The 18717-nt window shown below is 36.5% G+C and overlaps 1 protein-coding gene across 1 annotated transcript in view; it reads right to left on the reverse strand.

The window, feature by feature from the left end:
- Positions 1-18717, reverse strand: part of PHACTR1 (phosphatase and actin regulator 1) — a 647986-nt gene that overhangs the window by 142587 nt on the left and 486682 nt on the right. Inside the window, exon 4 of the mRNA XM_044658144.1 lies at positions 9709-9789. Within this exon, the coding sequence (XP_044514079.1) occupies positions 9709-9789 (81 nt within the window). The remainder of the gene's footprint in view (positions 1-9708; positions 9790-18717) is intronic.

Consider the following 18717-nt stretch of genomic DNA (forward strand, 5'->3'; position numbering starts at 1 on the left):
TATTTCTAACACGTGCAGGTGTGACTGTTGGAAGTCAAGAACAACAGAAGTTTGCAGCCTACAAATTTAGATAAGTTGTTCTTTCCCTTTTACCATGACTTTGACGGTGTTTCCAATGATTGCTGCCATGTCATATTCCAAAGTATCTCATAACAATTCTGTTCCCACACCCCTGAGTATTGCACTTTTTTTGGATAACACATGCTTTGTTTTTTATATTTTTCTAGATTATGTATTGATAAAATTTTCATAATTATTTTCTGAAATTTTGCAATTCACGTTCTCTCCCTAACTCCCACTCTTCCTGGAGATGGCAGATAAAGTGATACAGGTCACACATGTGATCATGCAACATGTAATTCCACACTCATTATGATGTGAAAGGAAACATATCATTTCCAATTAGAGGAAAAAAATTCACGGAGGAAATAAAGTGAGCTGTAATCTGCATTCAGACTCAATCAGTTTCTTCTACAGCAGCGGGCAGCATTTTTCAGAAAAAAAAAGTATATTTGGTGTTAGACACCTATATTCTCTTTTCTGTAAAAAAGATAGGCAGGTACATTCTCAGATCTCTTCTTTGAGGTCAAGCTTGGCCATTATAACACTGCAAAGTGTTCAGTTAATTGCAAATTATTCAACTTCACTATTTTTTAATTTGTCCTTCATTTTTTTTAAAACCCTTGTACTTCGGTGTATTGTCTCATAGGTGGAAGATTGGTAAGGGTGGGCAATGGGGGTCAAGTGACTTGCCCAGGGTCACACAGCTGGGAAGTGGCTGAGGCCAGGTTTGAACCTAGGACCTCCTGTCTCTAGGCCTGTTGTCCTTCATTTTTGAAGCAAACCACTGACATCATGGGATGAAGTCTTGACTTGCGCATCAACTAGATTTCAGTGAGGAAAGAGATGAACAAAGTAATCAGCCTCATTCTCTCTTATAGTCATCAAAGTCCAGTGGCCAGACAGGATGACTATCTTCATGGCTGTTGGAACAAATTGCTCTCATCTACCCATTCCACTAAAAGAAGTCTTCACATGCTTTTGTTGACATCGTCCCTTAATTCACTGACAGGTTTGTGACCTCAACCTGGTTTAAGTCTATCTTCCAAGACATAGGGTGGGGTAGAGAGGGAATGGTCATAGTACAGGATACATCTTGGAGCTACAGGTGAGAGCTGAGTACCAGATGAACACAGGATTGATGAGCAGCCCTGAAAGGGACTCGGCAAATCCTCAAACCAGAGGCGCTCATCTTATGGTTGTTGTTTTCCATTCATATTGCAGTAATCACAGTATATATTCTTTTCTTGATTCTGCTTATTTCACCATATAACAGTTTGTCCAAGTCTTCCCCTGCTTCCCTCTATTCTTTTAGCAACATTTCTCACAGTGAAGTAATATTCTATCCTTTCATGTACCCAAGTTGTTTAGTTATACCTCAATACACAAACACTAAACAAAGAGATTTAAAGAGGAATAAGTCTGATGAGAATCAGTGCGGTACAATAAACGGAGAGCTGACTTCAAAGTCAGGAAGACCAAACCATATGTGTCAAGAGTCATGACTTGGTATCATGGGATCTGAATTCAAACATGAGCATCACCGTTTACTATGTCTTAGGCAAATCACTTTCCCTCTTAGGCTCAGTTTCCTTTTTTGAAAAATTAGAGGGTTGGACTAAATGATCTCTAAGGCTCTTTTCTAGCTCTAAGTGTAAGATCCTTAATTACAGAAAGTTGCCTATCTGTACAGGTGGAGGGAATCTCCATACTAGAAAGTCTTTAATTAGATAAGCTAAACATTGCCTGATATAAACAGGACCTATTTAAAACTTTAAAGACAGTGACCTTTTAATTTAAATATCAGGCTTTTCCTTTATAATATCAGTTGAAAAAAATTGCAGCTTCTGCATAAAAGTTATACATTCTTGTAATTTGTATTTGTGCTCAAAATTAAATATAACATTTCCAAAATGCCTTTCTAATTTGCTAACAAAAAATACAAAGCACCTTATTGTATATTGTGAAATGTTATCTCCGGTTTCTAGTGCCCAATGGAAATGAGACGTCCACTTGAAAGTAATCAGCTCTATTCCTTCCTTCTTTGACTGTGTACTCTCACTAACTCCGTCTACTTGTGAAAGCTATGCTTGATTAGAGGCAGGAGTGTGCTGGCTCCTCAAAACTGATAGAGATACATTTTCGAGGTGAGCACTTGCACCTCAGGAACTGGCAAATGTTACAAATCTGGACTTCATTTATTATTTTGTTGATTCTTAAGTGACTTACCCACGGTCACACAGCTAATACCTAATGCCAGATTTGAACTCAGGTTTTCCAGATTTTAGACCAGTGTTCTATACACTGTGACACCTAGCTGCCGCAGAGAAATTAAAGATAAAAACATATATATGTATATGTACATGCATATATATGTGTACATGTCTATATATACTTGTACATGTAAACAAATACATATTAACAATACATGCATTCATACATATTAGATATATAAAACAAAAGTCACTGTTATAAGTAAAAATGGAAACAAGTGGTGCAATTTAGCATAATCATTTAAATAGCATTCTTATTTTTCTAAATATATATATACATAATATGAATACCTGTTTATCTGATATAATTAAGTACAACATCCACGAGAGGCAATATTACTAAATACTATTGTATCAATCTTCAAGTTAAATAATGCATTACACAGTAAACACATTAAAATTGTGCATATGGAGTGGCGAGGTTCTTGAATTCAAATACAGAAGGTCAAGATTCAAGTCCCTATTCCTTTACGAAATTTCTAGTCAAACAATTTTTCCAGGTCTCCAGTGCATCATCTTTAAAATGGGAATATCTTTTGCTTGAAGGTTAGCATTGAGGAACCTCGTAGTTCCCTGTTTTATGATACAAGTTTTCTTATGAGCAAATGATTCACCCTATCAGTGTTGCAACCTCTTTAACCACCCGAATTTCACTCAGACTGTGGACAGGAAGTCTCCGAATTCCTGGTTTCTGATCCTGCCTCAGGTTACTGTGTGAACCTATACAAGACTAGATTCAGTTTCCACATTTCTAAAATGAAGATGATAATATTTTTGTAATCCTTATGTCTGTTAATATTGTATCACTAAGTATTTAGTTCTTATTATACTATGTCTCATTATTAAAAAATTGGCAACAAATTTCTCTGTTCATTCAGTGGAATATTCTCAAAGATCACAACCTATCCATTTCTGCCCCTCTTATTCTTGCCCTTTCATAAATACACCACAGGGGACTCAATCTGACATGCTGGAGGAAGGCAGATCTTTGCTGGAGTTCTCTTTTCACTGTGTGGACATAAATAACAAAGTGGCCTGGTCAATAAAAAAAGGGGGAGGAAGATGTTTCTCTTGCCTTCCCAGTGTTCTGGTTCTTACAAATGTAGCCAAACAAACTAAAAAAAGATTTTTGCATTTTTAGAGTTATCATGAGAGATATCTATTGGAAAGAGCAATGTCCTGGTGTTTAGATATCTGAATTATTCATGTATTGTCAGGAATCAAGAGAATGGTATAGATTTTGATTTCAGCCAAGCAACTGAGAAAGTATTCCATGGGAAGACATGTTATTTGTTGAACTGAAACAGATTAGATGTGGGCAAGATGGTAATCACAGTGTTTAAGAAAAAGAGGAAGGTGGGGGAGCAGCTGGGTGGCTCAGTGGATTGAGAGTCAGGCCTAGAGATGGGAAGTCCTGGGTTCAAATCTGACCTCAGCCACTTCCCAACTGTGTGACCCTGGGCAAGTCACTTGACCCCCACTGCCTAGGTCTTACCACTCTTCTACCTTGGAAGCAATACACAGTATTGATTCTAAGACAGAAGGTAAGGGTTTTTTTTAAAAAAAAAAAGAAGAAGAAGGGGAAGGGAAGAGGCATTTTCATAGTGTCTCCTATATTCCAGGCAATGTGCTAAATATTTTACAAATATTATCTCATTTAATCCCCACAACAATTCTGGGAGTTAGGTACTATTTTTATTTCCATTTTATAGTTGAGAAAAATGAGACAAAGAGAATTTAAGTAACTTTTCCAGTCATACACCTATTAAGTTTCTGAGTTCAGATTTAAACTTAGGTCTTCTTGATTCTATGCCCACAGCTTTATCCCCAGCATCACCTGCTGCATCAATGAATAAAAATGAAGGGATTAAATTGGATGATCTCTAAGTTCTTTTTCAGTCCAAATCTCTGTAACTTTAACTGAAAAATTGGTTTACTAAATAAATTAATAGGAAAGGATGTTAATGGTTAGAACTCCTTGATTTACTCACTGAAGAGAACAAATTACTTGCATTCATGTTGGAAATATCCATTTATATACAAACAAGGTAATTGAAATGTGATTAGTGTGTGATAGGGCTTGCTGAAGTACTCTGATAGACTAATTACAAACCAAGGTAGCAGATGCATGGCATGGAGCAATGCATCTTGGGAAGATCTCTTGGTAAAGACCGGGAATTATGAGGTTCATGCCAAAAAGATGCTTACAATTAGGGGTGTTAGTTACACAATATGAAAAAATGAAAATCAAGTTTCAGTTAATGACTCAAAATGCAACCTCTCCTCACGTACTCCTCTTAAAGTCTCTAGATTGCTTTGAGTCTCAGCTCAAGCATCATCTTCTACCTGAGGATTTCCTAATCCCTATAGTGTTGGTGTCCCCTTCTTCCATATTATTTTGTACCTATATCAATAAATATATCTTTATCTATGTCCATCTGTGTCTATGTAATCTGTATCTATATTATTCCTATTTCTATCTTTATTTAACATATATACATATATAATTTATATCTTTTTTTCTCTCTCTAGTTCTATCTCTACCTGTCCCTCTATCTCTGTCCCTATCTCAATCCCTCTCTCTATATTTATCTTTGCATTTTTAGCTGTACCTGTACTTAAGATTTTTTAATCTATATACATGGAATACTAATACTGATTTTTTTCTCTCTATCTAATATTACTTATCTGTGTACATGTTTCTTCCTCTTCCTCCCATAGAGGGTAAGCTCACTGAGAGTAAGAATTATTTTCTGTTTTTTGTTTGTTTGTTTGTTTGTTTTTTAATTTATGGCACTGGCAGCACAGGGAATAGACCATAGTCATTTCTTATTATATGTTTAATGAATGAATGAATGACTTCAAAAATCTACAAATGCTTTCTGGCACTTTGTACATGCAATGATGTCCTACTTGTATTGTTCATGAGTCAAATAAAACATATGCATAATTGTACAGTAGGTACAGCTGAGAAATAGGAAAGGAGGGCTTTTAAGGCAGGGGTTCTTAACCTTAGGACCCATCAACAGATTTCACAGAATGCAGGAGGTCTGTAAACACAAAGGGGAAAAATTTACTTATTTTCACTAAGCTTTATATTGAAAGTTATCATTTTCTTTTATTATAAATGTACATAATACATATTTATTCTGGGAAGGTGTCCCTGGGCTTGCCAGACTGCCAAAAGGGTCCTTGACACAAAAAAGATTAAGAATCCTTATTTTAAGAAACTATAAGACTGGGGGAGACAGAATCAGGATGGTGTTGTAAAAAAGACAATTAGGGCTCAAGATATTTGGGCTGTCATCCTAATTCTGTCACTATAAATTCATTCAAATTCTCAGGGCTTGTTTCCTTGCCTCTAAAGTGACTTGGTGATTTCTAAGCTGTCTTTGGTTCTACAGTGCTGTGATTTCATTAAATTTGGTCCTCTAATAGGCAGATTTAGGGAGCCTAGTGTTATTTACTATATCTATTCAAAAGTAAATGATTAAAAAAATATTCCACAGGTCAGTTTTCTCCCTGACAAAATTAACTTATTCCTACTAAATCTGAAAGCGAAGTGAATTAGTGAGGTTGGCAAAAAGAAAGGTTAAGGGTAATGCAGTTATATAACTGGATAAAAGCAAGCTCTGAGGATGACAATAAATAATATTGCTTGAACTTTTACAGCATTTTACAGTCGGCAAAGAACTTTACAAACATTATCTCATCTTCAAGAACATTAAAGGCCTTTACGCATAGTCACCGGTTCTTTCTCTTTAGTAAGGATAGAAGGAAAAGAAAAGATTTATACAGAAGCATGAAGGATTTGGTTAGATTTTTTTTTTAAACCCTTGTACTTTGGTGTATTGTCTTATAGGTGGAAGAGTGGTAAGGGTGGGCAATGGGGGTCAAGTGACTTGCCCAGGGTCACACAGCTGGGAAATGACTGAGGCCAGGTTTGAACCTAAGACCTCCTGTCTCTAGGCCTGACTCTCACTCCACTGAGCTATCCAGCTGCCCTTGGTTAGATTTTTAAAGGAGAGCTCCAAGAAGATATAAGGTAGATATAAGGAATCAAGAAGATAAATCAATGACATTATGACTTGTTCTTTGGAGAGATTTTTTTCACTGTTATTCATTTCTATTTGTCTTGAATTGTCCTGAATTCATCAGGTTTTTTTTATTTATTTATTTTTTTATTTTAAATATTTGGCAGGGGCTTTTGTTTCCCATCTCTCCTCATAGTCTTTTACATTTACCCATCCCAGGACAGATCATTCTTTGTCCTTTGACTTTAGGAGAAAAAGAGAGGATCTTTTTCTTTGTTCATTTTTTCTCCTTAGCAGTTGAACTTGATATTTTAAACTTTGGAAGAGCTAAAAGTTGAATAAAATGTGGATTTTTTTTGCAAATTCACCTCAAAAAGCCCCTCTGGTTTAGGTGGTTTTCAGTGCTATTATGCCTATAGATAAGGATATAAACTAAGTTTCCTTTGAGTTCCTTTTTTGGTCCCAGTAGTTTATAATAATTTTAGAAATTACTTTAAAATGTTGGAAATTTAAAATCTACTTTTATCTTTAATTTCATTTTTTCACTAAAGGAGCTGCTACTTTATCATTTACTTGTATTTCATTCGGGCAAAGTACTTGATAAATATTCCCTTCTATTTCTCTACCTATGTCTCTGTCTCTTCCTCTCTCTTCCATACTCCCTTCCTCTTCTCTCTTTCCCCCTTTTCCTTATCTCTCGCCCTCTCCTCTTTCTGTCTTTCTTTCTTCCGTCCTCTCTTTCCATCCTATTTTTCCCTCTCACCTCTCTTTATAAATTAAATGTAAGGAATACATTAGGAAATGTTATTTGGGTGATCCATGGTAGGGATGGAATAAATAGAATAGGTTATAATGATGATATTCAATCAGAGGAACTCATATAAAAGAGTCACAAAGAAATAATAAAAGTCAGCAAAACAACCTGCCTTTGCAGACTGGAAAATGAACAACAGAACAGTAGGCAGGGGGCACATTGTAGTCTCTTAATTCCAGTTTTATTTTGATTCTTAGAACAGATCTTAAGTAGTGTGTGTGTGTGTGTGTGTGTGTGTGTGTGTGTGTGTGTGTCCTGTTTAACTCTAACTAGAATGGGACAAGCCAAGAAAATCCTAAATGGAGTCACAAAGAGTCAGATACAACTAAAATGACTGAACAACAGAGTTTGGAGTAACAAATACTCTAATTAATGTTCTAAAACTTCTTGAAAAGGGAAAAGAGGTGGAACAAGAGCAATTCAGTAAACAAAAGAAATCAGAGGAGTCAATGAAGAAACTATATCAGTTTATACACAGGTACTTAGTTATAATTCTATATTATAATTATTCCCACTCAAAATTCCTTCATTGTAGGAATTGCCTTCAAACAAAATCCTAATCTCTACAGATAATTTCAGATGGTGTAGAATTTTAACATTTGTTATGGGAAGCTATGGCAAAAAATCTCTCCCAAAGCAATTGAATTTTAACACAGCTTTGCATCATGATTTCTCTCAATATATCATTGATACTGGAAAAAGTGAGGCTTATAATTCTTTCTAGTAAAAGACTAATATGTTTACTATAATGTCAGTATATCATCTACATCGGTGCTGCATTCTGAAGAACTTTTTGTACTTTGAACCATAAGTGAGCTATATGGCAATTTCAAGGTTAGCTATATCAGAATTACAGAATTCTGAAGTTGGAAGTGACTAGTAGCTTAACCCCTCTCTAAATTTAAAGCCTTTTAATAACGATAATTCACTCTTTGCCTAACATCCCTTACTGAACACCTACTACTTCCCTAGGCAACATATTCTACCTTTCTAATTTTTAGATAGTTTTTCCTTACAATGAACCTAAAACTGTCTCTATATCTTCCACCTACTACTTCACGTTAAGCCCTATATGGCTAAGGAGAGCCGCCATTGCCATGACAACCCTTAAAATTCGGATTCTCATTTCTACAAGAAATATCCCCAATTTCTTCAGTTGGTCTTTATGTGGACTTCTTTAAAATATTAATCATGGAATTATGCCTGTACCCAAAATATTTGATACATACTGCAATTTGCTTGAAATTCCCCTATTATTACGCCCAGATTTTTCCCATTTCCCTTATCCTGGGATATTTTTTCCTATCCTCTCAGGTTTTTCAGACTAGTACTTGTGGATTCCATTAGTATATTAATCTCCTCCGCTCCCCCCACCAATATTCTATGGCCAAATTAGTTTGGCCTTCTTATCTATATGGATCATAACCATTCTTCTATTCTATTATCTTTTTAATATTTTAGTAGCTTGTATCCTTATATAAAGTATGACCCAATGAAACTAAGGCTGGCAAAAGATGCATGAGATCATCAGTACAGGAATTGCTTCCACCAACAAAGATCATAACCCTTCCAAGCCTCAGGAGGCAGACTTCATGAGTTGTTGTGGTTAGAGAAATTCATCACTTTGACCAGCTTTCTGATAATGAATCTTTCCAAACTTGACTTGTCTGGTTCACATGGCCATTGTTCATTATTAGCCCTAAACTTGAAACTTTTCATAGTCTTTAAGAAGTTGGGGTCAGATAGTCCCAATGTGTTCTGTCCTGGTCAGATGCATCTGGATTGCTGGGTTCACATGCCACATTTTTGAGAGAGTATCAATAAGCCAGAGCACATTAAGAAAAAGGCCAATTGGGAATATGAAATAATGTTATAAAAGACTTGTTGAAAGAACAGGGGCTATTTAACCTTAGGAAGAGACAACTCTGGGGAAAAAATAATTGCTATCTTTGTGTCTTTAAGGGGCAAGTGTGTAAAAAATTGGTTAGATTTGTTTTGATTGGCTCTACAGAACCAATGGATATAATTGGTTGAAAAAAATGTTGTGACTCATAGGATCATCGAGTTAGAGCATTTAGAGGCTGAGTCCTCAACCCCATCATTTTACAGATAAGAAAAAAAGGCATAGACAGGTTAAGTGACTTGTCCAGGGTCATTAAATTAATCAATTTATTAAGTTCCTGCTATGTGCCAAACTCTGACCAGTAAGTATCTGAGGTGGGAATTGAAACCATGTGTTCATAACTTTGAGACCAGCTTAATATCTACTATCCTCTTGACTTGATATAAGGAAAAAACTTACTAAAAATTATAGCTCTCCACAAATGGGATGGAGTGCATCACTCAGGAAGCAATGTCATTGATAAAGGACCATTTACTTGTCAGAATATAAAAGAAGGAATTCATGTTTCAAAAGTGAGTTGGGCTGGATGACCTCTGAGGTTCCCTCTGACTGAGATTCCATGAAAAACATCCATACTCCCAATGATTCCATTTATTGATGGTAAAATGGACTAGTTGCTCTTACCTTTATCATAGATTTCCTTCAAGACCCCTCGTTTTATAAGCTCCTCTCTGCTTTGTCGCATTGATATTTTTCTTTCCAGGGCTATAAGGAAAAGACAGAGAAACAAGGTTTGAAAGGCATAAACACATTGCTGAAAGCAATGCTATTCTAACAAGCTAAGTTCAGCATGCCAATTCATTACATGTTGTTCCTGCTCATGACATCTCTTCACAGATGGAGGTTTTTTTCTCTCTTTGAAACCTCTAGTACATATGTATTATTTCCCACTTAGTCCACACTTTCCCTTCTCTCCTCCTACCCTTCCCCAGGCTTTTGAAAATTGTGTGGAAGCATCGACTCAACCAACCCTTTTGGTTCCATTTTGTGTCAAGAGTGGTCTGAAGTTGAGAAACACAGGCCCCTGGGAAGTCCAACTTGTGGTTCTCTTACTATTTTGCTAATCTTCAGAGCAACCAGGTGTGGAATGATCCACATGCCATCACAAAATACTTCCACCATAGCTCACTAGAGCCAAATGTTCAGGAGAGCTGGTGAGCAAGGGTTAGGCAGTGAGAGGAGCTGCTCCTCTTGAAACAGCAGGGAAAACAGAGATGAATTCAAGTGGAAAAGAAGCCTAGGAGTGGAAGGGAAGGGAGGTACAGGACAAAAAGGCAAAACAAGGACAAAAAGCTGGAGGGAATGGCTAAAAGGAATCTCTGGAACCATCTTTCACCTTGCAGAATAAAGAAAACTACCATAGCCACAGTCAGTAAGGGCTTCAGCTTGTTGGTTGTGAAAGGTATTTTGGTTAACTTTTTCTCAGGGAAGAGCTCAATAGCTTTAAAACAACAACAATAATAACAACAACAAACCCTTACCTTCTGCCTTAGAATGGATACTAAATATTGATTCTAAGAGAGAAGAGTGGTAAGGGCTAGGCAAGTGGAGTTAAGAGACTTGCCCAGGGCCACAGAACTGGGAGGCATCTGAGGCCAAATTTGAACACAGATCCTCCCAATCCCAGTCCTGGCACTCTATCTATCCACTGGGATACTTAGCTGCCCCTTCAACAGTTTTATAAAAATCAATTAACCTTTAACAAAAGTGACTTATGAAATGAGAAAGGAAAATGACCTATTCTGAAATAAAATGGAGGGGAGAAAGCGTAAGTAGAAGTTATTTTCCTATATTTCAAATAGGTAACAATAAGGGTGGTTAAAGGTAATAAATTACCAACTCTTAGTTTATATTAAAGCATAATAGCATTATTCTAGAAATGAGAAGACCTACTGTGTACATACGTACATCTCCCTCATTAGAATATCAACTCCAAGGGGGCTGTTTTTGGTTTTTCTTAGTATCCTCAGCACAATGTCTGGCACAAAGTATGTCTTTACAAAATGCTTCTTGGTTGACTATATTCTAAGTTGAATGAGCTAGTATGACCCAACACAAGCCATTTTATGGGTTTGTTTCCTTGTCTATAAACAATCTCTAAGTATTTTTTGTCATTGTTAAGTCTATTTTTAAGTCATGAAATTTTAGCCTGACATCATATTTATCATGGGAAAACTTCCATTTAATTTAAGCTGAAATAATTCCCCCCCCTCTGTTCCCTCTGTTTCTCAGAGACATAATTAAAAATTCTTTAAGCTGGGTGAATGCCACAGAGCAGGGCTGGGTTGCGGGTGGCAGTGGTAAAAAACGCAGTGTGATTATTTATAAGCATAGAGGGCCTGGGTTTGTCCCTATAACAGTTGTGTCAGCATGTGAATTGGTCCAGATGACGCATATGCCAATGGTGAGACACTAAGGTGGAGACCCAAGATCCTGCTGAAAAGACATGGAAATACAAGTTGAAAGATGAAGGCTAAAATGTAAGGAAAGGTGGTTTCTATAGGGAGGAAGTATTAGTACACCACATGTTGGCACTTCTCTGAATTTACCATCCTATTATCACTATCCTTCTTACCGCTTATTTTAACTAAAAGAAAACAGTTTCTAAGTAGGACTTTCTTTTTTTCTTTCTTTTTCTCCTTCCTCCAATACCTCTTTTATTCTGGCACCAGACTAAAAAAACTTTTTACAAAACTTACTTTATGTCTTAGTAACAACTTTAAGACAGAAGGATAAGGGCCAGGCAAACTGGGTTAAGTGACTTGCCCATAATCACAGAGCTATGAAGGATCTGAGGGCAGATTTGAATATAAGTCCAGATTCCAGATTCCAGGCCTGGCATTCTATCCACTGTGCCACCTAGATAGGCCCCTACCAGACTAATAATCTTGATCATTCAAATATCTGAGAATGTTACTCCTTTGCTTAAAAACCGTTAATGATAGCTTTGGCAAAGAAATGGGTCACTTCTTTTTATTACCCTCTCAGACAAAGAGGTGACCCATCTCATTGACAAAGCTGTCTAGCTCATTTTTTCCTTTTTCCTGGAGAAGCTTAACCTGTCAATTATTCCTTCTGTGTTGTTCATCTTCAGTCTCTCCACATCTACTGGCTCCTTAATTACAGATATGTTCAAATTTCTTTAAAAGTTTCTTTTAAAATGTTCAGGTGAACTTAAGTGAATTTACCATTCAGTCAGGCTGTCATCTTACATCTCTTTCCTTTCCCTCCTAAGCTCCTAGAAGGAATGATCTATTCTTGCTATTTTCAGTATCTCAAAATCTATTTACTTTTCCCAGCTTTTTATAGTCTGACTCCAATAATACCATTCAAATAAAATTGCACTTCCCAAGATTACCAATGTTCAGTTGTTAATCCCAATAGCGCTTTCTTCCTTTCTTTCTCGAGCTCTCTCCCCGGCTTCCTTCCATTTATCCTTACTCATTTTTACTTATTATTCAATCAGTCTCTTGAGTTCTTTTTGATCATGGTTCCAGGATCTAACATACAAGTTGGTTTCTCAGTTCAATGCTTTTAATATTATCTTCCATCTAAGGTACTTCATACTTCTCAGTCCAAATAATTCACTCCCAATTCCTATTTTGTAATACGATTTTCAGTGCTACTTACAGAATTGCAAAATTGTTAATTGCTAGAGCTTTATCAAAAACTTCACCACTGCCCCAGAGAAGGGGCAAAAATCAGAATCCAAATTAGCTGTCTTTGAATATTTTGAAAGAATTTCAGATTTGTTTATTAAGATAAAGGGAGAAGAAGACTTGGGATGGAGAAGAAATAAGTTTGTTTATTCTTCTGTCTATCTGGAAAAATATATGCACTATTAGGACTTTGGGAATGAGATCCAGTTCTTTGTACTATGCTTTGCATATAGAACTTCAATAGATGCTTATTGGATCAATTTGAGGAAAAGAAAAGAAATGAAATATGAAGTTGACAGGCATATTAGGCACATACTACATGCCAGGAGCTGGGCATGAGGAGGCAAAGAAGGGGGGGAAATTGTCTCTGCCCTCACAGAGTTTACAATCTAACAAGGTAGAAGAAAAGAGGAGACAAGAAGGAGGGATAGGGCAAGGTAAGAAGGGAAAACAATGGATTCTGCACCTATTATTGGGAAGATAGGTTACTAAAACCAACTGTCTGAAGAAAAGGAGTATCCATCCCTTCCGGTAATGAGGGGAAAATGATAAAGATTTGATGTTGGGAGAGAAGGTGAAACTGGTTCTACTAATCTGGCCTATGGGAAGAGAAGTGTGTGTAACAGAAAAGAAGGCCAAAAAGATTCTTCCATATATACTTTTAAGGCTGAAAATTCACTCTAAAATACAGGCATCACTTCAGTATTATATTTTGAAAAATGAGACCTGGAACTGATGGAACATAATGACCACTGCATGAACAGATGTCCACTAAAGGACAATGGAATGTGTCAGAAAGAAGATGAAATTAAATTGGCTCCCTAAGCACATAATTAAGACAGCTAATCAAAATACTGCAAATTGAACGAAAGAGAGAATCTCACACTAAAGAAAGAGTCAGGATTTATAACCTCTCAAATAAAAACAATCCCGAATAAAGGTACTTGAACAACTCTGAGAAATAATTAACCCGAGGAACCATGGCAGAGAAATTATAAATTTGATACCACCTCCCCCATATGTATATTTGTAAATATCTTAGACCAGATGGCAGGCATGCAGTATTAAAAAATAACCTCAAACCTCTCTCATCAGGAAAGAACTAAATTTCTAGCCTGCTGAAGGCAATTTGTTAGAACAGACTGTAATATCAACACAGATAAATAAACCTTCAGCAAAGCATGAAACACATTATCTCAAGGGTCATTCAAATAGAAGTATAATCTAAATCAAGATATAAATTGGCCTTAAAAAACTTTTTCTATCTTAAGGGTCATCCAGTTAGAAAAAAATCTAAATAAGCATGTAAATTGGTCTTAAAGTATATTATACATTAATATTCAATAACATATGACTTTAATGAACCATAATTTTGTTGTTTGTTTTTTTTTACCAAGAAATAGAGATATTTGCATGTCTATTGTCTCCTATATAACAACTAAACGATCTTCCTCACAACACTATGAAATGATATTTACAAGCATCGAGATGGCTAATAATCGTACTAGAACTGACAATATCTTAGATTCACATTAGTGATTTAAGTTTAAATAAGGTCTTTCTTAGGGGCAGCAAGGTGGCTTAGTAGATTGAAAGCCAGTCCTAGAGATGAGAAGTATTCAGTTCAAATCTGGTCTTAGATACTTCTTAGCTGTATGACCTTGGACAAGTCACTTAACCCCCACTGCCTAGCCCTTACCACTCTTTTGCCTTGGAACTAACACTTAGCATTAATTCTAAGACAGATGGTAAGAGTTAAAAAAAAGAAAAAGAATGCCCCTTATTTCATCTTGAAAGCGAACTTCTTTATTTCAGATTTTAATAAAAATGTCACCATTTTGATTCTAAGAGGGAAGGTAAGTATTTTTTTTAATAGAGTGTCTCAAATTTCTTGTAAGATAATGGTAAATAGCATCAGCCCTACTGATAGATGAAGAAATCGGGGCTCATTGAGGTCAAGGGATTTGCTCAAGGTCAAAAAGTTATTAAGCTGAGATTCAAATCCAGATTTCCTGACTCCAAGTTTATTGTTCTTTTTTTTTTTTAATGAAACACTACTTCTCCCAGTGTAAGTAAATGCAAATATTCCTTTTGTGAGAGATTTCCTAATATTACACTCAAATTCCATAGTTACTATTTAAAATATCGATAAATTTAAGAATAAAAGCACATACAATTAGTGATAGTTCACCTTTACCTTAAATCTTAACAAGCTGGATCACTACCTATGTGATTTTCTACAAGTTCCTCAACCTCTCTGACATCAGTTTCTTCAAAAATAAAATAAAGATTCATGAATTTAGGTCTGCAGGGAACTTTAAAGATTATTGAATCCAATTTTATCATTTTATGGATGAGGAAACTGAAGCCAGGAGATGTTAATGGGGATGTCGCCAGGAATCAATCAGATTTAGATTGATTCCATAATTAAAAATAGACTCAAGTCAGGATGGCTTTTATGGCAATTTATTTACAATAGGAAGATTGAAGGTAGGAAAAGAGAAAGGGAAAAACTCTAGTCCAGACCAGCAGAGGTCCAGACCAGGTGAGTGTTAAGAGATTAATTAAACTAGGCTACTAGCCACAAGGCTTTGACAATTAGAGAGGCAAAGAAGTCTCCTTGAAGTAGAGACTCTAGAAACACCAAGGGAAGAGAAAGAGAGTCAGCCTAACTTACCCACGTGACAATTCAGAGGGGAAGCCGGCTGCCTGAGGTCTTAGCAGAGATCCTTCAGCACCAAGTTCAAAGCGTGAACTGCTCTCAATAGGAAGTTATCATCATATTTGAAGGATAGCATCTTTCGTCACTTCCTGAAGGTCCACCTCTAATTCGAGTGGACAAATGGCAGCCTCAACACCGTTTTGGACTGCCCAAATGGCAGTCCCTTTTCTTGATTTGTTACTTATTGTCATGTGTGGGTAACTCATCTCCCCTCCCCACTAAAGGAGGTGGGGATGACATTATCTCTGGTGGCTAGAGTTTTAACTATGAATGGGCTTGAGCTAATTCCATTTACACACAGAATGAGGATGTTGTTGAGGATGTCCAGGAATTCTCTGGTTAAGGGGTCATGTATGACAAATAGTCAATTGAAGAAATAACCATCAGCTACAAAATTTTTTAAAAAATAGATGAATTATAATAGACAATGATCAAGATCTTTAATCTTTGAAGACAAGATTGTCACAGCATAGAATATGATATCACAATATGTGAAGTCAGATAATCAGTGTTCAGCTCCCATCTATGTTATTTACAACCCGTGGGACCTTTGGCAAACAGTTTAAGCTTTCTGGGCTTAATTTTTTTTAATCTATACTGAGGAAGTTGAAATAAATGATTTCCAAGGTCCTTTCTAACTCCAAATCCTATGAGTTCTTCTGAAGAATCTTTGGGATGCTTTCCTCTTCTGCCCTCTCCATCTTAAAAAGGCTACTTTCCTCACCCTTTCCCTAATCTCAAATACTGATGTGTGAATTCTGTTCCTGTATTTCTGAAAAAGCAGTGAATCACAGACCTCCAGTATGCCATAGAAATCCTAATAATGATCTAGAAAATGATAAGATTAAATCCTATGGGTAAGATGAATTTGATAAGGGAGACTGGGAAATTTTCTATGTACCAGGTGGCAAAATTGAATGAGGAAGAATCTTCTTGTATTCTTCTATAATGCTGGTTTTCTAGGTAAAAAGGAAATTGAAGGATTTGGAAAGAAAGCTGAAGTTGTAATAGGTTATCTGGTGCTGCTCAGGGTGTCAATCTATAGGTACTTGCCAAGATTCCCAGGTAAGTCAACTGATCTTAAACCATATTTTGGAGAGGGTTATGACTGCGACAGAAAAGCAAAAAAAGGCAAAAAATGGTGAAACTACATTGAAACTGATCACACCATTCCTTCAATCCAAATAGTTTTCATCAAACAAGTCTAATTTGCCTATAACTCCAGTCCTTTCCACTTGGAGTTGTTCATTTATTTGTTTGCTTTAAATCTCTTGTGAAAGGGGATTTATATGCAATAAATCACATGCTATGAAGATCACATGAGAGGGGATGGGGCAGGAAAGAATCAGGAACTATGACCCTCTCCTTCTCATAGGCCTGTTTCATTAGGGTCATGGATTTAGAGATGGAAGAGATCTGAGAAAGCCTTTTAGGCCAACATACTCATTTACAGATGAGGAAACTGGGGACTATAGAGAAATTAAGTTACTAGTCCCAGGTCACAGGGGTAATAAATCAGGATTCGAACCTGAGTCTTCTGATTCCAAACTCAGGAGCCTTTTTTCTGGTACCACTTTACTCCAAGGATCAGGAAGATCTATACTGTGCAGTGGGTGAAGCTTAAGGTAGTCTATCTTAACTTTAGAAGAAACACCTCTTTCAATCATGTGTGATCATGGCACAATCGTAAACTAAACCACAATGTTGTTGCTGCTGTTGCTATTGTTGTTGTTTTGACAGCCAGGTGGCACAGTGGACAGAGTACTGGGCCAGGAGTCAGGAAGACTCATCTTTGTGAGTTCAAATTTATCCTCAGTCACTAGCTGTGTGACCCTGGGCAAGTCACTTAATCTTATTTACTTCCATTTCTTCATCTGTTAAATGAGTTGGAGAAGCAAATGGCCAACCACTCCAGTATCTCTGCCAAGAAAACCCCAAATGGAGTCATGAAGGGTCTGACATAACTGCATTGAGCACTAAAGATATAAAAACATGAATGAAGATAGTCCCTGTCCTCAAGGAACTTTCCTTCTCTTAGGAAGAATAACTTATAAATACATATTATGAAATATATGTAAAGGCAAGGGGTTGTGTTCTTATATGTATAGAATACAAAGAAAATCTACTTGGCTAGACAGCAGAATACTGCATAAGGCTAGAAAGGCAAGTATTGGCAAGATGGTGAAAGGCTTTAAATAATCTAAATGGAAGCTTATATTTGAAGCTAGTGATAACAGAGAGCCAATGAGTGGTTTATTGAAGAGGGGAGAGATGTGTTTAAGTCTGGTTTTCAGAACTATGAGGAAATGATTTTGACTGGCTTCTTATGGCTGAAGAGAAGTCACTTCACAAAGAACTTACAAATACCAGAGGCAGCTGGTGATACAGTGGATAGGATACTAGCCTGGCATTAGGAAGTTGTTGTTAAGCTGTTTTCTTTGTGACCCCATCTGGACTTTTCTTGGCAAAGATACTGAAGTGGTTTGGTGGTTTGTCATTTCCTTTTCCATCTCATCTTTATCCATTATCCTTCTCCATCTTTTTTTTTTAACAGATGAAGAAACAGAGGCAAACAGGGTTAAATAACTTGTCGACGGTCACACAACAAGTCTCTCAGGATGGATTTGAACTCATGAAGAGTTTTCCTGTTTCCAGGCTTGGCACCTATCCATTATGCTAATCAGGAAGATGAGTATAAATCCAGCTTCAAACACTTATCAGCTTTGTTAGCCTGTCTCTTGACCTCAAACCAATTCAGTTTCCTCAACTGTAAAGCAAGGATAACTGTGCTTACCTTGCAGGATTATTATGAAGATCACATGAGGTAACAGTTGTAAAATGCTTACCATAGTGCCTGGCACATAGTAAACGTTATATAAATGCTCATTCCTTACTCTTTGCTTCTGCAGTGTATTGAAGTGGGGAAAAAGGGGCAAGAATCTTAAGGGGAAAATATTGTAATTTTGAAAGGAAACCTTTACTTCAAAATACTATTTCATAAAGAAAAACAGTATAAAGCCTCCCTCCCTAGATCATTATTTAAAAAAAGACCAAAGCCTACTGTCATGTGAACTATAAAGAAAAATTTGTTTGGGCCATTGATGTTTTTGATTTCTATGAAACTCAGAGGACTTTGGGCAGCCCCATGCAGGTCTAGGGACTTTGATGAAATATTGAGTAGCTAAACCAGGAACGCTTTACACAGTACATGGCTAGTAAGATGAATGCTTATCGTCAAGCATGAGTAGCAAT

This window comes from Gracilinanus agilis, chromosome 1 (genome assembly GCF_016433145.1).
Source record: "Gracilinanus agilis isolate LMUSP501 chromosome 1, AgileGrace, whole genome shotgun sequence".
Taxonomy (NCBI): Eukaryota; Metazoa; Chordata; class Mammalia; order Didelphimorphia; family Didelphidae; genus Gracilinanus; species Gracilinanus agilis.